The sequence below is a fragment of the Tamandua tetradactyla genome, unplaced genomic scaffold (genome assembly GCF_023851605.1).
Source record: "Tamandua tetradactyla isolate mTamTet1 unplaced genomic scaffold, mTamTet1.pri scaffold_73_ctg1, whole genome shotgun sequence".
In the NCBI taxonomy this organism is placed as follows: Eukaryota; Metazoa; Chordata; class Mammalia; order Pilosa; family Myrmecophagidae; genus Tamandua; species Tamandua tetradactyla.
The window spans coordinates 912912-938970 of NW_027518403.1; the positions used below are offsets into that span (position 1 = coordinate 912912).

General features: G+C 37.8%; 1 protein-coding gene across 16 annotated transcripts in view; it reads left to right on the plus strand.

Moving 5' to 3' along the window:
- The window catches only part of LOC143673271 (tripartite motif-containing protein 60-like), a 337056-nt gene that overhangs the window by 305482 nt on the left and 5515 nt on the right, over positions 1-26059 (plus strand). For 5 of the 16 annotated variants that reach the window (XM_077147577.1, XM_077147580.1, XM_077147579.1 and 2 more), the window contains one exon: positions 24420-24455. In XM_077147577.1, coding sequence (XP_077003692.1) covers positions 24420-24455 — 36 coding nt within the window. Of the gene's footprint in view, positions 1-5012; positions 5194-8649; positions 8691-11556; positions 11629-11956; positions 12831-18849; positions 19505-21520; positions 23701-24419; positions 24492-26059 lie in introns of those variants that run through there. The other 11 variants (XR_013170283.1, XR_013170282.1, XM_077147586.1 and 8 more) reach the window with 11 other exon arrangements.

Sequence of the window (26059 nt, forward strand, 5' to 3'; positions counted from 1 at the left end):
CACCAGAGATGGATTGGCTTTTAATAAAAGGGAATTTATTTTGATAGTTCTTCAGAGGAAAGGCAGCTAACTTTCAACTGAGGTTCTTTCTTACATGGGAAGGCACAGGATAGTCTCTGTTGGCTTTCTCTCCAGGACTCTGGGTTCCAAAAACTTTCCCTAGGGTGATTTCTGTCTTCATCTCACAGTCCTGAAATGAGCTGCAAGTGCTGAGATGAGGTATGCTGAGCTTCTTTAGCTGTGCTATGTTTGCTTCCTCATTTAAACACCAGCCAATTAAGTCAAATGTCATTCATTGCAGCAGGTATGCCTTCTAGCTGACTGCAAATGTAATCAGCAGCAGATGAGGTTCATGTACCATTGGCTCATGTACACAGCAACAGAACTAGGGGCCTTCACCTGGCCAAGTTGACAACTGAATCTAACTACCACAATACTTTTTTTTCTTGAATCTGTGAGTAAAGACAAATCCAACACTTTCATTTCAGCTAGAAAAACCAGTGAAATTATCTCACTATTCAAGACAGCCATATATTAAAACGTAGATTGCATGAAAAGTCACCTTGGGGGACTGATGAGAAAGGGGGAAAATTCAAATTTCCCAAGTGCAGAATTCTTGATATTCTCACAAGCAGTGAGGACAAACAAAGCAATAGGCTGAACTCTCAATCTTGGGATTTGTTCATATGAAACTTAAAACTGCAAAACATAGGCTAATCCTACTTAAAATAAGGCTTAAGAGTCACCCCAAGTGAACCTCTTTTGTTGCTCAAATGTGGCCTCTCTCTCTCAGCCAACACAACATGTAAACTCACTGCCCTCCCCCCTCTATGTGAGACATGACTCCCAGGAATGTGGACCTTCCTGGCAACATGGGACAGAAATCCTAGAATGAGCTGGGACTCAACACCAAGGGACTGAGAAAACCTCCATTGAAAGGGAAGAGAGAAATGAGACAAAATAAAGTGTCGATGGCTGAGAGATTCCAGAGTCAAGAAGTTATCCTGGAGATTTCCATTATCCTTTTATACTTACTTCCATTAAGTAGATATCACCTTTTTAGTTAAGGTATAACAGAGAGGCTGGAGGGAACTGCCAGAAAATGTAGAGCTATTTTCCAGTAGCCATGTTTCTTGAAGATGATTATATGATATAGCTTTTGCAATGTGACTGTGTGATTGTGAAAACCTTGTATCTGATGCTTCTTTTATCTGCCTTATGGACAGAGGAGTAAAACATATGCATTAAAAGTAAATAAACTTTAAGGGGAACAAATGTTAAAATAAATTTAGTAGATTGAAATGCTAATGATCAGTGAAAGAGAGGGGTACGGGTGTGGTATGTATGAATTTTTTTCTTTTTTTCTTTTTATTTATTTTTCTGAATTGATGTAAATGTTCTAAGAAATGATTATGATGATGAATATATAACTATGTCATGAAAAAAATACAATTTATATTGTATGTTAATTGTTATATTAATAAAGTTTTAAAAACAAACAAAAAATGTAAATTGCATGAACTTCATTTGCCTTTCCCTTCCACAATACATCACAATGGTGTATTATATAGATGATATCATGCTGAATGGTCCTAGTGTGCAAGATGTAGCAACTACTGGGGAATTTTCATAAGACATTTGTGTTTCTAACAGTAGAAGAAAAATCCAGCAAATCCAACAAATCAAATGCCACATTAGTGAAATTTCTAGGCATTCAGGAGGGTGAAACATGTCACTTCAAAGGTGAATGATAAACTGTTGATCTGGTCTCTACCACAAAAGTGGCACAATTCCTGCTTGGTCTCTTTGGTTTTCATAGGCAACATATCCCATAATTGATGTGTTATTCTGATTCACTCAACAAGGGGCCAAAAATATTGCTAGATTTGATTGGAACAAATGGAATCCTTGCAACAAGTCCAGGCTATTGCGTAAGCTGCTCTCCCACTTGAGAGCACATATGACCCAAAAGATTCAATAGTGCTGGAAGTTTCAGTGGCAAAAAGAGAAGATGTCCAGAACCTTTGACTGGCTCCTTTAGGAAAATCACAACACAGATACTTAGGATGTTAGAGTGAAACCATGTCATCCTCTGCAGATAATTATGATTTTTTGATAAAAAGCTTTTAACCTCCTGGACCATAGTAGAGACCAAGTACATAATTATGTGTCACCAAGTTATCATGAGACTTGAGTTGTCTGCCATGTAAGGGCATTGTCTGACCAAGGCATAAATTTAGGCACACACAGTTGTACTATAACATCAAATGGAAGTTGTATATACAAGGACAGGTTCAAGCACATCCTTAAAGCACAAGTAAGATATTGTGGAAGTTTCTCAAATGTGTATGGATCCCACTTCGCCACAATATCTTCTCTTTCCCAGCCCTCAGCTATGTCCTCATGGGGATTTTCCTACCATCAAGTGACTGAAGAAGAGAAATCTCAGGCCTGTCATTCAGATTTGGGTGCTTGGTATACATGTACCACCTAAAAGTAGACAACTGAAACACTTCATCCTCATTTCCAAGACATCCCTGTAGAAGAGTATTCAAGGGAAATTCTCTGAGTGGGCAGAACATAAAGCAATGTATCTGATTCTTTATTTAGTGTATAAGAGGAAATAGCAGGGGACATGTTCATTTATACTGGCTATGGCCTGTCATTTTATTTTATGATCAGCATTAAGGAGAGAACATGATTGCAAAATTGGTGACAAAGGGATCTGGGAGAATGTTATAAAGACCTACCTTTCTGAATGGGCAAAAACATGCAGATATATGCATCCAATGTGAATGCCACCCTGTACATACTGTCAGCTGTTTGGAATCTTGGCTGAGACAGCTGGCTGTTGCAGCTTGGTTAAGATCTCTCACTATCCAGTAGGATAACTTGGGCACATTCACAGAGATGTTGCAAGGTCCCAAGATAACAGGCAGAAATGTGCAATTTGAGTTCTAGGCTTTGAATTGACACAATTTCGTCTGCATTCTGTTATCCAAAAAAACCACAAGGCTTTCCCACATTCAAGTATTAGGAAAATAAACACCATCTCTTAATGAGAGAATCTTTGTAAACAATCATTGTGGAAGATTTGGAAAGAGAATTATATAAACAACAGTGCCCATTTTTTTTTTAAATTATTGAGCAGGTAGTAATAAACAGTTTCTGGAAAGAAAGCAAGATCCTTATCCCTAATCCTTATCACATCAGTGGTTTTAGTAACCCAGAATTTAGTATCCTTGGAGCCTAGGGGTGGTAGCAGCTACCCTGTCCAGAGAAATTTAAACAATAGGGGAGTCAAGCTGATCTTCTGCATATAATGGATTAAACAATGTTATTTCTGTAATCAAGGAAGGTCTATGATTCCTGTTCCATTGGCTTGTAAGTAGTTGGGGACTAGTGTATATTGATCTCTCAGCATATAATAAGATATAAAGATTTTTTGAAGATGCAGTATTTGTCTTGAGTTTAATATACACTAAGAAAATTCCCACATGCAAAGTTCAATAAATTTTAATTGATGTGGCTGATGTAAACTGCAAAAAACAAATGACATGCCACTGTTCATTTGGCATTGGAGAGGTGTAGGGACAAAGGTAATGGTTGAAAATTTTTCTTAAAGAACTAAAGCACAACATATCCAAATGTTAGAGAAATGGGAATCATTGTAGCCATTTGAATCATCCTTTGTGCACCATACAATTCCTAAGTAATTAGAACATTCTTGAATCATTATAATATTACTAGAAAATCCAGGCATCATTAATGTCACCACTTATGATATGTGAAATGTCATTATTTCAGATGAAAACTACCAGTTCTGATGAAATGTGTGGGCAAGGACCCTATGAGATAAACCAAATGAAACTGTGCTCCTTTGACCTAAATGAGGATAGAATGATTTGAGACTCACTAAGAGTCAGGGGTATCTGAAACAGCACTGGACAATAGATGAGAACTCTCTCTGCCTATGGCAGATTCCTACTATACAAATATAGAGGCAGTTGATGCATATGAATATCATGTGTTTGAGTAGTCCCATTCCCTGTTTCTATCAGACCTCTCTATATTGTGATTATCTATCATTCTATCCGAGGCGCCGCCGCCGCCGTCCGCGCCACCCGGCAGCCAAGAGCCGGAGATCGCCGAGATGCTGCAGGCGAGAAAATGCAGAGGAAAAAAGATAAAATGTTTTTAAAAAATCAGTCTAAAGAATAGAATAACAGGGATCAAAAGTTCAATATCCAATATGAAAGGCATGATCAGAAAAGTATCATGGAAATATAAACTAGAACTTAAAATAGAAATAAAATATCTGGATAAAAGTAAAAGAGAATAAAATGAATCAGCCAAAATCTCCAGGGAAATCAAAATGAAAAGTGTTTGTTGCATGGGTGTGGGTGGGGCCTGCGCACTTAACTGTTACCTGGATTCCAAAGTGAAACAATGGTCCTGGCCAGGCCGGTCCACCGCTGACTGGACCACCGCGGCTCCCTGAGCGCCAGCAACCAGCGCCAATGCCCGCCAAGCCACGACAGACGCCAACGGCCATGACCCGTATGCGCATGTCCAAGTTCACCACCGGGGTCCTCTTGGTGCGCTTGCACGCACTTGACTGCAAGCTCAGCGGGTGCGAACACAATGCTCCTGCGCATGCCCGGAGGCCTGGTGGGTCGCGCCGCGCCTGCGCACGCCGACCACCTGCGCCAACGAGGGTGTCTGCCGCCCCGTGGTGCAGTGTGCGGGTCATGGCTTTTGGCGTTTGTCGTGGTTTGACGGGCATTGGCGCTGGTTGCTGACCCTCAGGGATCCGCAGTGGTGCAGTCAGTGGCGGCCGGGGCCCGGCGTTTGCGTGGAGCCAGCCGACCGAGAGTGGAGACTGGACAGGACCGGAGATGGAGCGGGAGCGGCGGGGCGGTGCGGGACCCGCCCGCGGCCAGGTGAGCGGGCAGCCGGACACGGGGCCGCAGTCGCAGTGTTTCCTGTGCGGGTCCCGGCGCCCTGGGGCCGCTGGAATCCTCAGGAGGGGCTTCGCGAGACCATGAGGAAATTCAACATCAGGAAAGGGCTGGACTGCCTGAACGCCGGATCGTCTTTGGCTGCGCCGCCGCCGCCGCTGTCCGCGCCACCCAGCAACCAAGAGCCGGAGATTGCTGAGACGCTGCAGGCGAGAACTTCCAGCTCTGCAAGGTGAGCCAGGGCGGGCACGTGGTGGCAGAGTGCCGGGGAGGGGGATAGCAGGCTCAAGAGGAGAGCAGTTGTGAATTACATGTTTAAATTTCAACGAGATTTAGTGTGTTCTGGATTAAATTTCAGAATTGTTTAAAAAAATTCCTGTTCAAAGATTCCGTAAAATTATTCCTCACAAGAGAAGTTTTGAACATATTTTAATATGGATGTAAGTGCATTCCGTAGATCCTGATAAAACACTTTACAACAAACATTGTTGAGTGTTATTTGGCATGGTTCAGTAGAAACCTCTCAGAGTTGAGCTTTCACACCTTGAGAGCGTTTTTCTCTTTCAATTTCAGGGACATAGGTTATTATCCTTCTGCCTCCCTGGCTACTGTTTTCTGTCTCCTTCATTCACTTTGCCCCTCTTCTCTACCTCTGAAAGTTAATGTTCTTCAAAGCTTCCCTAGGACTCCCTTTACTTTTCTTCTCTCCCCTCCCCTGCCCTGTCCTCCCTCCACACTTTCCTACTTCTGTTACTTTAAGTGTAGCTCCTGGACTTATGTTAATGGCCCTTAAATTTATAAATGCATGCTGGACTTCTCTGAGCTACAGACCTACTATTCTACTTGGTCTCACAACTTGGAGGTCTAATTGGCATCTCAAACTTTAGTATACCCTAAACGAGTCCTTGATTCCAACTGGTCCCCCAACCTGCTCTCCATCATCCCTCCCAACCTTCAAAATCCTTCCATTCTAGAAGGACCAAAGGAGAAGGAGGAGTCATAACAGAGAAGGTATGATTTAACAAATGAGTATGACTGCTGAATCATTATATTGATTTTTCTTTTAGTCACCAGTGTCTTGGAGCATCTAGAAGGGAAAACTTAAAATTGTGGAGCTGTAACCCATGCCAAACTCTGAAATCTGTCCTATAGCTAATCGTTAATGTACTTTGAAATTTATTGCTATTTTGTATATATATTTCACATTAAAAAAATATTTTTAAAATCCCTTCATTCTCAGTGAATGGCTGTGACATTCACCAGTAGTTGAACTAAGAAAGACTCTTCCTCAATTCCTTCCTTCCTGCCCACCACACGTCCAGTCCATCAGCATTCCATATTGACTCTACTTCTAAAATATATCTCAAACCCACCCACTTTCTCCATCTGTTTTTTTCTGCCACCACTGTGATGCAGGCTTGGAACTCTTCAGTGGGTTTCCATTTTATGGTGAACAACTTATAATTGCTGCTCAACTGTATTTGATAAATAAAAAAGTGAATGAATGACATTAAACCATAATCTCGTGCCTCATAAGACAATGCATCAGAAGACATCATAATGCTAAAAGTGAATCAATATAATTAGTAATATGCTGGCTCTTATCAGTTAGAAAGATAGCCTGAAAATACAAAACAAATCTGCGAAATAATAAAATTTAACAGGTCTAACTTTCATGTCATAAGCATAATTTCTGTCGAGTTGTGATGCTCTGACATGGTTAAATTTCAGCTTAAATTTAAATCAAACAGAATAGAGTGGCTCATTTTGAATTTGTTGACAGGTCATTCTAAATTATTTTTAAATTAAAAAATAAATTAAGTCACTTGTCACCAACTTGGTGTTGAGTGAAATAAGACAGGCACAAAAACAAATATTGTATGAGCCTGCTTATGTGAAACACCTAGAAGAAGCAGACCTCAGTAGAAATAGAGAGTGGTTTATAGGTTTCCAGGGGTGAAGGTGGGAGGTAGGGGATGGGTGGGAAGAGAAGAATTAGAGCTTAAAGGTGAAGTTTCTCTTTGCAGGGATGAAAAAGTAGAGGTGATGGATTATCAGTGATGGTAGCGCAGTATTGAGAATGTGATTAATACTACTGAATTGCATACTTGAATGTGGTTAAACTGAGGACTTTTTGAGTTCGATATTACAACAATATTTTTTTCAATTAAAGCACTTGTCCGTTGGTAAATAGGAAAACAGTCAATGATATCTTAAAAATGAATATTATTGAAGATTATATTAAAATGAAGTTTATAACAGTCTTTAATGATTTACTTCCCTTTTTTTGCCCCTAGAACTTTATTATGATTATATTAAATATTATGTTTCTAGTAACCATTACTGAGTGGTTTGTCTGTTAGATGTTACTATGAAAGGGGTTCCAAGTAAAACTTTGATTTCTAATTTCCTTTTAGTTCTAAACTTTAATCATTCTATGTTTCTGTAATGAATTATGAATTTAGGTATTGCATTCTTACCTGCTGAGCCACCGTGGCCCGCCCTGCTAGTTTTTTTTAACACATAAAGTATAAATATACCTGAGTTCTGTTTTTGATACTTTAATTTGAAAACTTCTTATTTCACTTTTAATAGTTATTCCAGGTTTTTCTTTAACCTAAGGGGACTTGTTATTGGCTTCCTAACTTCCTTAAGTAGGTCATAAGAAGCAGCACTATAAAATTTTGAAAAACTCTTGAGCATAGCTGCTGGAGTGAGGGGAGGGAGCTATCTTGTGCATTCTAAGAGCAAGGATTAAAATCTCCTTGGCGGCCTCCAACAAGAGTAATTTGGGGCTGAGGAAATTTCTCTGGGCTGATTTTAATTTCATTTCTAGTTCTGCTTCTTACAGAGTGGATGACTTTAGACAAACCACTTAAGAATTCAGAAACTAAGAAAGATTGTCTGCCATAAAAGGAGTTTCCTCTAACCTGGTTATAAATTTTCCTTCCTCCCTCCCTCCTTTTCTCCTTCCTTCTACTGTACTTTCAGTTTTCTGGAGGACTGCTGTTTCTGAGGTCTCTCCCCTAGGACCTCCAGAAGTGACGTCTGTACATTAGACAGTCTGTATTTTAAGTCACTTTATTCCAAACACATAATTCGGTGACAGCCATTCTAGCTCTTTTCTTGTGCTGTGTGTCAGACAGAAAAATAAAACATACAAACAAGTATATAATTATGTGTGTGTATAAATACTTTGTCTTCTGTGTTCTTCATTTTTTTAATGTTCTGCTTTCACTTTCACTCCCTCATTCTTCTTTATAATCCAGTGTGTTAGAAGCCTACACATTTTTTTTTTTCATTTCAGCTATTCTGTCTTTTAGTTATAGAATTTCACTGTGGTTCTTCTTTACAGTTTCAATTTATCTGCTAAGATTCTCCTTTTGTTGGAAAGACTCTCTCTCTTTTACCCTCTATCCAGGATAAACAGTCAGGCACTTTCTACCAGAGGATTTGGTGACACCAACTTGTAATTTGAAAATGAATTTGCCATGTAATTAAGATTGGTTTGTAGCATTTTGTGCAGTCTGCTTAGTTTTAATTTTAAATTGTCAAATCTTTTATCCCTCATCAGTCTTTCTTTTTTGTATACTGTATGGTGGCAGTCACATTTCATTCTTTTTCCATGTTAGTATCCCATTATTGCAGCACCATGTGTTGACTTTTTGTTTGTTTGTTTGTTTTTTAGAAAGTGCATGGGCCAGGAATCGAATCTGGGTCTCCCTCATGGTGGGTGAGAATTCTACCACTGAACTACCCTCACACCCCATCAGTCTGCTTTTTTAGCTTCCAAAATGTTGCTGCCACTATCTCCTCTGTGCCATTGGAGTGTGGATTTGTATAGGGAACAGGAAATAGACATGTATATATATTTGTGTGTGTGTGTGTGTGTGTGTGTGTGTAACCCTCCATCTTTACCCTGGAGTTAAGGTTTTGATTTCTTGAGTAGGAAATAACTAGATTGATTTCAACTTTTAAATCTATCAGGTGATATGGTATTCCAGGAGAAAATGTTCTTCAGTGTCTGTACAGGGTATATCTGTTCAAATGCTATGAAACTCATACCTTTATTTTGTGTGAGATAAGAGAGCCTGTTTCTAATCATTTGTGTTTAAGCTGAAGCCTTAGCTAGTGAAAATTATTTCTTTATAAATACTTGATCCATATTTTACATATTGAATGGTTCATCATTAACAATCTTCATCCATTGATATGTTGTTTTTTCCCTTCTCTATCTTTTCCTCCATCAGCACCTTTTCTTGTTTGCTTTCACCACCTCCGCAATTCAGAACTCCAAGTGATATTTTGTATATGAATATAAATTACATTTCCACTTACTTAAAAATAGACTTTTTAAGTAAGGGATGTGGGATAGAGAGTGGTCATGGAAAGTGTATATTGATAGATAAAGGGAATCACGTAAGGAAACAAACAAGGGTGAGGCATCTGCAGTTTGGAAACACAGGTCAAATTTCTGTGTTTTGATTACTTGGGTAGACAGAAATGAAAATGACCCTCTCCTCCCAGGAATTTGACTCAAATCAGTGCAACAACTGCTGGAATGCACCACAAATTCATTTGCTGACTTTTAAGCTAAACGTGATTATTTTAATGAATCAAACAAATACTTTTTAAGAAGCCTTTTATTGAGCCATAAACCAGAATGAATTCTATAAATCATTTAAAATTAGTAAGTTGGCTGAAAATAATCAGATTCCTTAAAAAATGATAAGCATTGAAAGAATTCAGTAAATTTTGTAATGGAAGCACTTATTTGTGATTTGAACCCAGTGTTACCCCATATTCCCTGTTGGGCTAGATAGATGATTTGGACCTGTGTGTAATGAATTTTGATTTTTCTCTAAAGCTGATTTGACATGGGAACTGATCTTTCTGTTTCTCGTAGTGACTGTCATCCTTGTTACCTTTTATAGTTTTTAACTCAAGAGATGGGCCTTCTAAGGAGGGTTAAAGCAGAAGTTTCTGTTCTTCTTTACTTTTCACAGATATTTTCATGGCTTTAAAAATATATAGATTTTCTATGTTTATTACTTTTTTCTTTGTCTTTATTACATCACAATCAACTTTTTTTTCTTTTTTGTGAAAAATAACATATTCAGAAAGGCAATAAATTTCAAAGCAATCACAACAATTAGTTGTAGAACAGATTTCAGAGTCTGGTATGGGTTACAATTCCACAAGTTTAGGTTTTTATTTCTAGCTTCTCTAAGATACTGGAGACTAAAAGAAATACCAATATAATGATTCAGCAATCATTTATTTGTTAAACCCTACCTTCTCTGTATACCTCCACCATCACCTTTAATCTTTCTCCCACTCCTGAGGGGTATTTTGGCTGTGCTCATTATAACTTTTTCATGTTGGAAGGGGCTTTGGATAATGGGATGGGGAGATGGAACTAGCTGATGTTCTGGATTGGCTGCCCCTCCAGCCAATTTATCTTGATTTATCTGGTCCAGAGACCCATCTGGAGGTTGTAGGTTTCTAGAAAGTTACCCTAGTATGAATCTCTATAGAATATTATATATTGCCTTGGATGTTCTTTAGGATTGTCAGGAATGGTTTTGGTTGGGTTAACAAGTTATTTTCATGGCTGTTTTTACCTTAACTTGATTATCCTGTCACTGGACTTTGCTTTCCACATGGGCAGTGTCGCCCTCCTCTCTCTCTGCCTGAGAGAATTAAATCTAGAAGCATCAGTCAGTGCATTTCTCACTTCTACAGGGTCAGCTCAGCATTTCAATGTCTTATGTCAAATTTATATGCACTCTGGTCTTTCCTGGGCAGTTCGAGTCCTCCCTCTGCCCCTGGGGCTAGGGGGAGTAACTGCTTTATCAGTGTACATTTAACTATATTTAAAATATCTGTTTGGAGACAGTAGATTAAAAATGCATACACTGAGTGTCAACATTTTCAAAAGTTTTTATGAAAAGTTTATGTTTATGTGTTTTTAAGAAATTACAGTAGTACCATTTTAATTAGTCTGAATGTTCCCAGGCATTGAAATAAATCTTGGCTAAGGAAAGAAAAATGCATGCATTCTCTGGATCATATGCTTAATTAGTTTTGTGATTTTCAGACATTCAGTCTCAACGTCCTTAGCACGATATCATTCTAGGTAATTAGTTGATAAATAACTCTTGAAATTATTCCAGTTCATAAAATTATTGGAGTAAAAGCCAAAATATTTACACAGTCACACAGCTGGTTTCATTATGATGTCCTTTTCCAGATTATATGTTTATGTAACCCGCATTTATTATCTGAAAACATGTATTATATTTTGCAGTGTTTTAGCAGAAGTTGGGACATATAGTGAGCAAGTTAACATAACTTTCTGTTTCTCCATAATTACTGTTTAAACCGATTTGTGTAATGTCATATCATCACTCTGTCATTCAGATAGATTCATACATACCTTAACCTCCCCAAAGAGATGATTTATCCAAGGAGTGAACTGAGTGTTTTTAAAATGCCTTAACACAAATTTGGAGCTGAATATTCAAGAAAAGCAAAGAGTAGTGATGATTACAGACTTCTCTCATGTATAAATGCATTTCTTGTTTCTTCATAGGGATCTTCGCTTTAACAGAATTAGAGAGATCCAACCTGGGAAATTCAAATGACTGAGAAACTTGAATGTATTGTAAGTTGAAATAGTCTATTGTTTACCAATGGGGGAAAATATATAGACATCGTTATGCCATTTATAAATCTCAGCTAGTATGGCAAAAACCTGTTACCCACCATAAGTGGATATGAATGAGGAAAAGTGAGACTGAAATGGAGAAGTTAATATGCAAATTAAAATGCCAGGTCTATGAAATTCTGTGCTTGGCAGCAGTTCTTTTATTTGTTTATCCTTCTATCTTGTCTGGCATCCTTCTACCTAACTATTATATATTGGGTAAAATCCATAACATACTGTCTTCATTTGAGAGCATCACTTTTTTTTTTCATATACTATTTGGCAGGTCACATTTCATTATTTTTCCACGTGAGTATCCAGTTATTGCAGCACCATTTGATGAAACTTTTGTTTGTTTGTTTTTTGAGAAGTGCACGGACCAGGAATTGAACCGGGTCCTCCCCGTGGCAGGTGAGAATTCTACCACTGAAGTACCCTTGTACCCCGCTTATGGCATCATTTTTTGTTTGTTAGAGGAGGTTTGATTGTAGATACTTTTCTGCATCTTTGATGGTAAGGTTGGAAGATTAGTGTTCCTCCTACGTCCAGCACATGCACACGAGACTTTTTACTCCAGTTCATTTATGTCCCAGTACTTAGATGTCCAGAGTGGATAAACTAGGGGAAGAGGCAGGACCACTGCTTGAGTGATTGACAGTACAGTTAACACATTGGAAAGCTTATTTGAATCTGCTTTTCTGCACCAGGATGGTGAGTGATTGGCAAAGGGGAATGTGCAGGGAAATAGAAGCAGGAACCATGTCACCAATTGACTGTGTGCCCTCATTGGGCAAATTGCTTAGCTGCACTGCATATCAGTGTCCTTATCTGTGAAAATGGATCACTCATTGAATGTGCTGACGTACTTTTAATAACACACCTGGCCAGACCACCCTATATTTCTATGATTGTCTTTAAATTGACCATGATCATGGCTAAAGTAGAAAATCTAAGATGTAGTAGAATAAAGGTATATATTCCTGTGTATAGGAGAGACTTATTTTTGTATTACATACAAAGATGAAATAATGTGGGGTGATATGGGCAATCATTACTCGGGAAAATTTGTAATCACAAGAGTTATATACCAAAAATGACATTTTTTGTGATAATGTAGCATTTAGTGTATGTTGATATTAAGGCCTGTAGCTTAATAATGTTGTGACCATTTTTTTTATTAATTAAAAAAAAATTAACACAACATTTAGAAATCATTCCATTCTACATATGCAATCAGGAATTCTTAATATCATCACATAGATGTATGATCATCATTTCTTAGTACATTTGCATCGATTTAGAAAAAGAAATAGCAAGACAACAGAAAAAGAAGTAAAATGATAATATAGAGAAAAAATAAAAATAAAGAATACAAAAAATATATATAAAAACAAACAAACAAAAAAACTATAGCTCAGAGGCAGCTTCATTCAGTGTTTTAACATAAATACATTACAGTTAGGTAGTATTGTGCTGTCCATTTTTGAGTTTTTGTATCTAGTCCTGTTGCACAGTCTGTATCCCTTCAGCTCCAATTACCCATTATCTTACCCTGTTGCTAACTCCTGATGGTCTCTGTTACCAATGACATATTCCAAGTTTATTCTCTATGTCAGTTCACATCAGTGGGACCATACAGTATTTGTCCTTTAGTTTTTGGCTAGTCTCACTCAGCATAATGTTCTCTAGGTCCATCCATGTTATTACATGCTTCATAAGTTTATTCTGTCTTAAAGCTGCATATATTCCATCGTATGTATATACCACAGTTTGTTTAGCCACTCGTCTGTTGATGGACATTTTGGCTGTTTCCATCTCTTTGCAATTGTAAATAATGCGGCTATAAACATTGGTGTGCAAATGTCCGTTTGTGTCTTTGCCCTTAAGTCCTTTGAGTAGATACCTAGCAACGGTATTGCTGGGTCATATGGCAATTCTATATTCAGTTTTTTGAGCAGCCGCCAAACTGCCTTCCACAGTGGTTGCACCATTTGACATTCCCACCAACAGTGGATAAATGTGCCTCTTTCTCCGCATCCTCTCCAGCACTTGTCATTTTCTGTTTTGTTGGTAATGGCCATTCTGGTGGGTGTGAGATGATATTTCATTGTGGTTTTGATTTGCATTTATCTAATGGCCAGGGACATTGAGCATCTCTTCATGTGCCTTTTGGCCATTTGTATTTCCTCTTCTGAGAGGTGTCTGTTCAAGTCCATAAAACCGCCTCCAATTGTAAGTTTCATAAGATATCTCCCTACATTTTCCTCTAACGGTTTTATGGTCTTAGACCTAATGCTTAGATCTTTGATCCATTTTGAGTTAACTTTGGTATAGGGTGTGAGATACGGGTCCTCTTTCATTTTTTGCATATGGATATCCAGTTCTCTAGGCACCATTTATTGAAGAGACTGTTCTGTCCCAAGTGAATTGGCTTGACTGCCTTATCAAAGATCAAATGTGCATAGATGAGAGGGTATATATCTGAGCACTCTATTCGATTCCATTGGTCGATATATCTATCTTTATGCCAATACCATGATGTTTTGACCACTGTGGCTTCATAATATGCCTTAAAGTCAGGCAGCATGAGACCTCCAGCTTTTTTTTTTTTTTCCTCAAGATACTTTTAGCAATTTGGGGCACCCTCCCCTTCCAGATATATTTGCTTATTGGTTTTTCTATTTCTGAAAAATAAGTTGTTGGGATTTTGATTGGTATTGCATTGAATCTGTAAGTCAATTTAGGTAGGATTGACATCTTAACTATATTTAGTGTTCCAATCCATGAACACGGTATGCCCTTCCATCTATTTAGGTCTTCTGTGATTTCTTTTAATAGTTTTTTGTAGTTTTCTTTGTGTAGGTCTTTTGTCTCTTTAGTTAAATTTATTCCTAAGTACTTTATTCTTTTACTTGCAATTGTAAATGGAATTCGTTTCTTGATTTCCCCCTCAGCTTGTTCATTGCTAGTGTATAGAAATGCTACAGATTTTTGAATGTTGATCTTGTAACCTGCTACTTTGCTGTACACATTTATTAGCTCTAGTAGTTTTGTTGTGGATCTTTCCGAGTTTTCGACGTACAGTATCATATCGTCTGCAAACAGTGATAGTTTTACTTCTTCCTTTCCAATTTTGATGCCTTGTATTTCTTTTTCTTGTCTAATTGCTCTGGCTAGAACCTCCAACACGATGTTGAATAATAGTCGTGATAGTGGACATCCTTGTCTTGTTCCTGATCTTAGGGGGAAAGTTTTCAATTTTTCCCCATTGAGGATGATGTTAGCTGTGGGTTTTTCATATATTCCCTCTATCATTTTAAGGAAGATCCCTTGTATTCCTATCCTTTGAAGTGCTTTCAAAAAGAAAGGATGTTGAATCTTGTCAAATGCCTTCTCTGCATCAACTGAGATGATCATATGATTTTTCTGCTTTGATTTATTGATATGGTGTATTACATTAATTGATTTTCTTATGTTGAACCATCCTTGCATACCTGGGATGAATCCTGCTTGGTCATGATGTATAATTCTTTTAATGTGTTGCTGGATTCGATTTGCTAGAATTTTGTTGAGGATTTTTGCATCTATATTCATTAGAGATTTTGGTCTGTAGTTTTCTTTTTTTGTAATATCTTTGCCTGGTTTTAGTATGAGGGTGATGTTGGCTTCATAGAATGAATTAGGTTGCTTTCCCTCCACTTTGATTTTTTTGAAGAGTTTGAGCAGAGTTGGTGCTAATTCTTTCTGGAATGTTTGGTAGAATTCACATGTGAAGCCCTCTGGTCCTGGACTTTTTTCTTTTTGGGAAGGTTTTGAATGACTGATTCAATTTCTTTACTTGTGATTGGTTTGTTGTGGTCATCTATTTCTTCTTGAGTCAACGTAGATTGTTCATGCCTTTCTAGGAACTTGTCCATTTCATCTACATTGTTGTATTTATTAGCGTAAAGTTGTTCATAGTATCCTGTTATTACCTCCTTTATTTTTGTGAGGTCAGTGGTTATGTCTCCTCTTCCATTTCTGATCTTATATATTTGCGTCCTCTCTCTTCTTCTTTTTGTCAATCTTGCTAAGGGCCCATCAATCTTATTGATTTTCTCATAGAACCAACTTCTGGTCTTATTGATTTTCTCTATTGTTTTCATGTTTTCAATTTCATTTATTTCTGCTCTAATCTTTGTTATTTCTTTCCTTTTGCTTGCTTTGGGGTTAGTTTGCTGTTCTTTCTCCAGTTCTTCCAAGTGGACAGTTAATTCCTGAATTTTTGCCTTTTCTTCTTTTCTGATATAGGCATTTAGGGCAATAAATTTCCCTCTTAGCACTGCCTTTGCTGCATCCCATAGGTTTTGATATGTTGTGTTTTCATATTCATTCGCCTCGTGATATTTACTAATTTCTCTTGTAATTTTTTCCTTGACCCACTTGTCGTTTAAGAGTGTGTTGTTGAGCCTCCACGTATTTGTGGATTTTCTGACACTCTGCCTATTATTGATTTCCAACTTCATTCCTTTATGATCCGAGAAAGTGTTGTGTATGATTTCAGTCTTTTTAAATTTGTTGAGACTTGCTTTGTCACCCAGCACATAGTCTATCTTTGAGAATGATCCATGAGCACTTGTGAAAAAGGTGTATTCTGCTGTTGTGGTGTGTAATATCCTACAAATGTCTGTTAAGTCTAGCTCACTTATTGTAATATTCAAGTTCTCTGCTTCTTTATTGATCCTCTGTCTAGATGTTCTGTCCATTGATGAGAGTGGCGAATTGAAGTCTCCAACTATTATGGTGTATGTGTCTATTTCCATTTTCAGTGATTGCAGTGTATTCCTCACATATTTTGGGGCATTCTGATTCGGTGCATAAATATTTATGATTGTTATGTCTTCTTGTTTAATTGTTCCTTTTATTAGTAGATAGTGTCCTTCTTTGTCTCTTTTAACTGTTTTACATTTGAAGTCTAATTTGTTGGATATTAGTATAGCTACTCCTGCTCTTTTCTGGTTGTTATTCGCATGAAATATCTTTTCCCAACCTTTCACTTTCAACCTATGTTTATCTTTGGGTCTAAGATGTGTTTCCTGTAGACAGCATATAGAAGGATCCTGTTTTTTAATCCATTCTGCCAGTCTATGTCTTTTGATTGGGGAATTCAGTCCATTAACATTTAGTGTTATTACTGTTTGGGTAATACTTTCCTCTACCATTTTGCCTTTTGTATTATATATATCATATCTGATTTTCGTTTCTACACTCTTTTCCATACCTCTCTCTTCTGTCTTTTCGTATCTGACTCTAGTGCTCCCTTTAGTATTTCTTGCAGAGCTGGTCTCTTGGTCACAAATTCTCTCAGTGACTTTTTGTCTGAGAATGTTTTAATTTCTCCCTCATTTTTGAAGGACAGTTTTGCTGGATATAGAAGTCTTGGTTGGCAGTTTTTCTCTTTTAGTAATTTAAATATATCATCCCACTGTCTTCTAGCTTCCATGGTTTCTGCTGAGAAGTCTACACATAGTCTTATTGGGGTTCCCTTGTATGTGATGGGTTGTTTTTCTCTTGCTGCTTTCAAGATCTTCTCTTTCTCTTTGACCTCTGACATTCTAACTAGTAAGTGTCTTGGAGAATGCCTATTTGGGTCTATTCTCTTTGGGGTGCGCTGCCCTTCTTGGATCTGTAATTTTAGGTCTTTCATAAGAGTTGGGAAATTTTCAGTGATAATTTCTTCCATTAGTTTTTCTCCTCCTTTTCCCTTCTCTTCTCCTTCTGGGACACCCACAACACATAATTTGTGCACTTCATATTATCATTCATTCCCTGAACCCCTGCTCAATATTTTCCTTTCTTTTCCCCATAGTTTCTGTTTCTTTTTGGCTTTCAGATATTCCATCCTCCAGTTCACTAATTCTATCCTCTGTCTCTTTAAGTCTACCATTGTAGATTTCCATTGTTTTTTTTTCATCTCTTCTCCTGTGTTTTTCAATCCCATAAGTTTTGTGATTTGTTTTTTCAGACTTTCTATTTCTTCTTTTTGTTGATCCCATGCCTTCTTCACGTCCTCCCTCAATTTATCGATTTGGTTTTTGAAGAGGTTTTCCATTTCTGTTCATATATTCAGAATTAGTTGTCTCAGCTCCTGTAGCTCATTTAAGCTATTTGTTGTTCCTTTGACTGAGCCATATCTTTGATTTTCCTGGTGTGATTTGTTATTTTTTATTGGCGTCTGGGCATTTAATCAGATTTTCCTGAGTGTGGGACCCAGCAGGTTGAAAGACTTTCCTGTGAAGTCTCTGAGCTCTGTTTTTCTTATCCTGCCCAGTACGTGGTACTTGTCTGTCTGCAGGGCCCACCAGCAAAAGATGTTGTGGCTCCTTTAACTTTGGAAGACTCTCGCTGCTGGGTGTGTGGTGGAGACAGAGGAAAGGTTGTAGGTTGATTTTAATGGCTTCAAATTGTGAAGTCCTGGGATGTGAATTCCTTGAGAGAGGGATTGCACCTGAGTTGCATTTTACCCCTCCCGCGGGGAAGGTTCAGGTGGTAGAGAGCCCTAAAAGCAGCCTGTTTCTGCCGTTGGGGCAGTTGTAACCTATTTAATCCCAGCGCTGAGCCAAGAGGCAACAAAACCTCCATAGAAACAGCCGCAGAAGGCTCTGTTTTGCCCCCTTTCCTCTTTTTCATTTAGCCCAATTGGCAACTTCCGCCTTGATCAGTTTCGCCTGAACTGAGGGCCTATTTTTAGTAGTCAGAAGTTGTTCCTTATTACCACTATTGATGTTAGGTTGGGCTCAGTGTCTACTACTGTTGGAGACTCCTTCCTTTCCCTCCGGGAAGTCATCTGTGGGGGAGGGTCACCAGCCACCACGGCTTGGGGAACCGCTGTTCTGATGCTCCCAGCCAGCCCGGGAAGCCACGTGTGTGGAAGGGGCTGCGGTCGCCGGCCACCACGGCTTGGGGGACTGCTGTTCTGAGGTTTCCAGCCAGCCCAGGAAGCCGTGTGTGGGGGAGGGTCGCCGGCCGCCGCAGCTTGGAGAACCGCTGTTCCAATGCTCCCAGCTGGCCCAGGAAGCCACATGTGTGGAAGGGGCTGTGGTCACTGGAAACCGTGGCTTGGGGCACTGCTGTTCCAAGGCTACCAGCCTGCCTGGGAAGCCGCATGTGGGGGAGGGTTGCCAGCCGCCGCGGCTTGGGGAACTGCTGTTCCGATGCTCCCAGTCGGCCTGGGAAGCCACGTGTGTGGAAAGGGCTGCGGTCATCGAAAACTGCGGCTTGGGGGACTGCTGTTCCGAGGCTACCAGCCGGCCTGGGAAGCCACATGTGGGGGAGGGTCGCCGGCCGCCGCGGCTTGGCGAACCGTCGATCCAAGGTTTCCAGCCGGCCCAGGAAGCCGCGTGTGTGGAAGGGGCTCCGGTTGCCGCGGCTTGGGGAACCCGATCCAAAGCTCCCAGCCGGCCCGGGAAGGAGGGAGGGAGGGGCTCTGGCTGCCAGCCACCTCGGCCCGGGGAAGGGCACACCTCTCGGGGACCTCACCACAGCGGAGTCTCTTAGCCAGTCCAGCCATTCCTGAATGGGGTGCGCTGTGTGTCTGGTCTCTGTCGTGGCTCTGGGAGCTGTTCTCTACTGTTTATAGTTCTTTAGTAGTTGTTCTGGAGGAGGAACTAAGACCCACACACCTTACTAAGCTGCCATCTTCTCTGGAAGTATGTTGTGACCTTTTCCCAAGGCTATAAGAATGTAGATTAAAAAAATATCTTATTGAAACTCTCTTTCATAGGCTTCTCAACAATAATCAGATCAAGAAGATAACTAGTGAATCATTTGAGGACTTGAAAAATTTAAAATATCTGTAAGTGCATGGACAGTTCTTTAACTCCAAAGCATATGTTATCTATATTCGGACTATTTAATCATTGGGCTAAATTTTCAACTATTTGTGCATTATTGTAAATATATTCCTTTTTGAAAGAGGTTTTATTTTCAGGTGAGTGCAGTTTAGGCTGGGATTGTTAAAATGAGTTGCTGTCAGTATAAAGTGCTACCTTATGTGATTTTTAGTATTTAGCTTTTAAGCCTTAAATAAAATAGGTTGAGTACAATTTTAAGTGCATAGACACTGAAAATCATTTTAGAAGTAGAAATCAGAATTCCTGAGATAAGGAAGGTGATAACTTACATTTGCTTGCTAATATGAACTGGCATACCTTTTGCAAAATTTAAGCTTTCATAGAAGTTTTGAATTGCAGAATCACTTAGGGGTTTTCCAGCAGTAGGGGAGATGTAAAGATATAAATTATGAATTCTTTTGGAATGTTGCCAATTCCCACTAATTTTCCTAGTATTTCTCTGAGTGGCTTTCACTGTTTCTTATGTTTTTGTAATTAAATTTAATTTTACTTTTTAAACTAACTTGATTCATTATCATTTAAAAAACCTTCTGTTGGATAAAATCAGCTTTGTAGTTTAGAAATGACATCTCCAGGAAGTACTGGTTTAATTCCCTTAAGAAGCACTTATTTTAAAATGAGAAAGTATTAATCAAACACTCAGATATAATTCTTGGTTCCAGATAGTTGAGAAACATGTGCCATATGTTTTTAGTAAATTTTTCTTAGTTTTAGAATTTAGCTAGCTTTTCAAATACACTCATTCTTAATGCAATTTAATTGAGATATATTCACATACCATATAATCATCCAAAGTGTACAATCAGTGGTTCAACAGTATCACCATTTATTTGTGCATTCATCATCACAATAAATTTTTAAACATTTTCATTACTTCAAAAATACATATAAGAATAAAAATGAAAATGAAAAGAACACCCAAAACATCCCATCCCCCTTATATCCCCTATTGTTTATATATTTTATGTACTTTTTTATTCACCTGTCCATACACTGGCTATAGGGAGTGTCAGTTAAAAGGTTTTCACAATCATACATTCACACTGTAAAAGCTATATGGTTATACAATTATCTTCAAGAATCAAGGCCACTGGAATACAGATCAACAGTTTCAGGTCAAATACACTCATGTTTTTGTTTTTGTTTTTGGCATGGGCAGGCTCTGGGAATCGAACCTGGGTCTCTCCAGCATGGCAGATGAGAACGCTGCCACTGAGCCACCATTGCCCACTCAATGCACTCATTTTTAATGAAGGATTTATAGCAATTATTTTTATTGAAAATTTATGTCATAAGTGAACCTAAACATCTTTATGTTGGTTTTTTTTAAAAAAAAAAAACAATATCATATTGTTAGTGTTAATGCACATTTTGAAATCTGTTAAGATTTTAGATGTCAGTAGCTATTAGCCACAGAGCTAACTTTAAATGTTTATTCGAATGTTTTCCTCAAAAAAGATGTTTGAAAGTATTATGTATAAACATTTTCTCCATCATTTTGGACATACTATACTAATTGTTAATATTATTTGGCCATTGCTAAAGCTATTGTTACTCATTTATAAAATGAGGAACAGACCTTCTGTTTATATTTTGAGCTTTTCTTTGCTTGCTTGCTTTTTTATAATTATTATTTTATTTTTCATTTTAAATGCTGTACAAGTTCCAGAGGGGAGCTTTAGATTTCTCATAAAACAGATTGCATTAGCTGATACCAACATTTGTAATGTGGTTGTTTTGTGTTTTTTTAATGTCTTGTCTATTTTGTTTTAGTTTGCTTTTTAATTACTTAAGAGCACCTTAGTATTCACTCTGTGAACTTTTTTTATGTGAAGTAGTTTGGATACTCTGTTTTTCACTTAAGACAGTCTCTCTTAAAGGATACTTTTAAAGTCTTGTCTATTGGCCACTTACTCTCAAAGCATTCATGTGCAACCTTTCTTCCTTCTGTCCTACAGAAGCATGTCCATCATACCCACTGGCCATAGATAAGACAGATTCTGGGGATGGGATAACACAGTAGGCAGAAATAGAAGATGGATCATCAATGACTAAAAGAGCCAAAGAGCAGGGGATAGAGCTAAGAAGAGAAAGAATCCTGGTGTGACAACAGTACCTAGCTATTTGGAGTTCCCATCTTGTTCTTCTTGGAGAGACAGACCTCATTGGTAGGGCACATTTTGTGTGCTTGTGTCTCATTGGTAGAGCACATTTTCATAAGCACTGATCTAGGAGATAGTGTAACAGTGTTAAGAACTCTTCTGAATTTTATTGACCATTTCAGCCTTGTATATGTAGTGAGTAGTACCAAAGTATATTTTTAAAAGTTAAATTTTCATGTATTTCCAGGAACCCTACTTACTTCTAAATCCAAAAATCTCTCTCGTTTTTCAGATTTCCCAATGATGAAATGAACTCTTGAGCTAGTTAGTACACACACTCAAAGGATTAATCTATGATGAAGTAAAAAATTAATTATAATTTATTAATAGATGACCCATACCCAATTATTCTTATGAAAACAAATGCTGCCCAGTGTCTTTAAACACATAGCCACTCATATTGGTTTGATTCATTTGCTTTACATGCTCTTTAAAAGAATACCTTTACTATGAAGTTTTAAATCATAGTTGCGATGTGATGTTAGTATTGATATTTGTTTTTTGTTTCACTCAAAAAGTTGGGCACAAAAACCCACATTCAGACTTACCTTCTGTCATGGTTAGGGACAGGTGTCAACTTGGCCAAGTTGTGGTACCTGTTTATCTGATTGGGCAAGCGCTGGCCTGTCTGTTGCAATGAGGACATTTCATAGGATTTGGTCATGATCACGTCAGCTACATCCACAGCTGATTCCATTTGTAATCAGCCAAAGGGGAGTGTCTTCTGCAATTAGTGATGCTAAATCCAATCATGGGAAGCCTTTTAAGGAGGACTCAGAGGAGACAGTTTGCATTCCTGCTTTGGCTGGTGAGCCTCTCCTGTGGAGTTCATCCAGGCCATCCATTGGAGTCATCGGCTTCGGAGCCTGCCCTGTGGATTTTGGACTCTGCGTTTCTACGGTCACATGAGACACTTTCATAAATTTTATATTTGCAAGTGTTCCCTGTTGATTCTGTTTCTCTAGAGAACCCTAACTAATACACCTTCCTTAAGTATGCTGATAATAATGGAGATCAAAATAGTAGTTACTTTCTTACTGGAAGTATTCTAAGAGCTTTAAACATATTAATTAATTAATTAATTTTTTTCAAGCATCCTATTGGCACTGCTATTATCTCCATTTACAGAAGAAACTGAGGCTCAGAAAGGCTAACTGTCTTATTCAACATCACTCAGCTAGTAAGTGGCAGCCCAAGGACTCAAATCCGTGCAGCCTGATAAGTAAGTGCCATATTGTGCCTCTAGTGCTGGCACTGGGCTGCCAAGTGCAAGGGCTCGCAAGGCTTTATGAGGCAACCTTAGCAAATGTACAAAGAGGGAGAAGTGAGACCCACTTAGTGGATTGCAACAATTAAAGAAAGCAGAGCAGGTCCCTTTAAACTTGGCTCAGTGCCAAACATTAATTAAAATATATTGCAACACTTTGTCTTCTGTTATGAAGCATGCAGTATAATAAGTATTAAGGCAAAAAATGTGGCTTGGCAGGATAAGTACATAAAAACTCATTCATCGGGAATCAAATTTGTAAAGAAATTTCTGCCTCCAGTCAAAATGTAGAAAAAGCTTGGATTTTGATTTGTACACCTATCTGCATCAACAATGAAGCCACATTGATTATAGAAGATGCCAATAGCACTATATGTCACCGTGTATCTGAGTACAGAAATGTTCTATTATTTAAAGCACAGTTTTTGAAGTTCATTGGATCTTTGCTCTTACGGAATTGTATTATGAGGGAGACAGCTCCAAAACCAAAAGTCATGCCAAAATAGATGAGTATCTTCAATATATGGAGTTTTGTAGTTCTTTTTGAAATTGTGATACACTTTGCTATGAAAATCTTCATCTTTGCTAGGTTAGAGGTCAGATGTTTGTAAAGAGCCAGATAATCTATATCTTAGGCTTTGTGGGTCATATGGTGTTTGTTACAAATACTCTGCCACTGTAGCCCAACGGTAGTCATAGAGTGTATAGATATGGTTGTGTACAGCTGTGTTCAAGTACAACTCTATTTATGGACACAGATATCTGAATTTCATATAATTTTCAATGCTGCAAAATATTCTTCTTCTGATCTTTTTAAACTATTTAAAAATGTGAAAGCTATTTTTAGCTTTCAGGCCATACAAAAATAGGTGGCAGGCCAATTTATGTGATCCTTCTAGAAAATCCTTGCTGCTTCTGTTTTATGAGAATAAAACTTTGGGTGCAAGAGTGAGTCAAGACACCATTCAGTCTTCATGTTGTTTACTCCCCAAGTCATTTCTGGATATTTTCACATTCTGTCAATATCAGCTATAGAATATCATATTCAATGCATTTTTTTTCTATAATGAAAATTTTGCACATGTTTTTGGTGAAGTGGTTTTATTATGTTCAGGCTTTTAAGCAAATGTGTCATCAACAATTTATAAGTCATAGTTTAAGGATCTATAAATTATGTAATGACAAATAGGAATGATTTGACCATCTCCAGTTTAGACATTTATTTTTGATCAATTTGATATTTTCTTTTTAGAAAGGGAAGGTGAGCCTCTGTGAGAGGAACCATACTTACCATGTAAATGTTTTGCTCGTACTCTAATACAATCCTTAATTTTAAATGTCTCCATATGTCAACTTAATTCTTCTTTTCCATCTTAAGTTATTACCTCTTGTTTGTGTGCTAATCCTCCCCAATGTTTCTTGTTTCAGCTAATTGTACAAGAATGAAATCCAGTCAATTGACAGGCAAGTATTTAAGGGACTTGCCTCTCTAGAGCAACTGTAAGTGCCCTTTCTCTTCTGAGGTTTAATTTCTTTGATATCATCTGCCTTTTTGCCTCTCATAGGAACATTGACTATTTTTGCATGATGCATGCCTATACCAAATGGGGTGGAGATAGCTAAACCTAGTAATATGTGCATGAAAATGAAAAAGCAGTGATTGACTGTTTATTCATCCTTCTGTCAAAGTGCCCTTCTCTCCAACCATCTGTACATCCATTTTGCATTTATTTGGTTTCTACTGTACACCAGATCTTGTGCTATGCATTTGTGATACAAAGAAGAAGACAAATTCCCTGTCTTGGTGGTCCTCACAATTTAACAGGAGCAAGTAAAGCTCTTTTGTGGTAGAAGGATCCAGTGCAATGGGAGAAGAGGGGGTTGGTTTTATTGCACACTATTTCTTTTTTCTTTTTGTGACTGCACATATGCCTTTTATTTTCTTCATTTATGATGTCATTACTTTGGAGAAAGCAAACTTTTCAAAGTTCATGTATTTATAGTTAGTATACATGGATGTAATTAAACCCCATCTTTGGTTTTTTGTCAATGAAATCAGACTTTGCTATGAAGTCAGCATGTTAATTTCTCAATAGAATATATTGTTCAAAGGATTTTTTTTCCTGGTTTGTTTGCTTGGCCACTCATGTTTCACTAAATTAGCTAAACCAATTTCTGAAAAGTTCAAGTTAATGTACAGTTTTACCAAAGTGGATGGAAAACAGCTGAAGTGTGTTGTAATGCAGTATGACATTCTCCTGCTGCAAATATTTATTTGTTTTCAAATTTCATTGGTTGAATGAGCACAGACATATTTTCAAAACACTTAAGAGCTTTGGAGAACTCTCCCTGAAACCATGTGATTTAGAAGTGCACAGAGTGCTCATATATCTAGATAAGTATTTATTTATTCAAGTAGGAATGGCTTTCCTGTGCTTATTGTACATGGCATAAAATATATTTTGAGGAGATGAAGTTATGTATAATGGGTTGAATAATTTCTTCTTCAGAGAGTCTGAAACAAAGAGTTTAGATCTTAGCAAAAACCGATGGGAGTATCTAGAAAACATCTAGATTTAGGGACAGATTCATGAAGGCACTGTATTCAACAAGTTTTCAACATAAAATGGGGCAACAAGATATTCATAACAGACAATTATAAAATCATGGCTATAATTTACATGTACTGAAAAGACTAATATTAGGTGAACATTAATTTTTAAAGAAGAAAGGGGCAAAGTCTGGGAAGAAAACAGGAGGAAATATCAAAAACATATATGAAGTAGTTCCATAATCATAGCTAGACAATTCCACATGTACCTGGAAGAGGAAATTCTCTTTTAATTTTGTGGTTTATGGTGTGCTTCTGGATAAGCATTTGTGTAAAATTGATGCTTTGTAAGGATCAGTTATAATTAGAATTTGCGACTGTGGCTATTTGCAGATCTACATCTGTCTTACATTTTGCTTCATATCAGTACCATAATATCGTAAGTTGGATGACTTTTATTTTCAAAGTCCTAAATTATAGCTAATTCACTGTTTTAAAATCATTTGGTTAAAAAGCA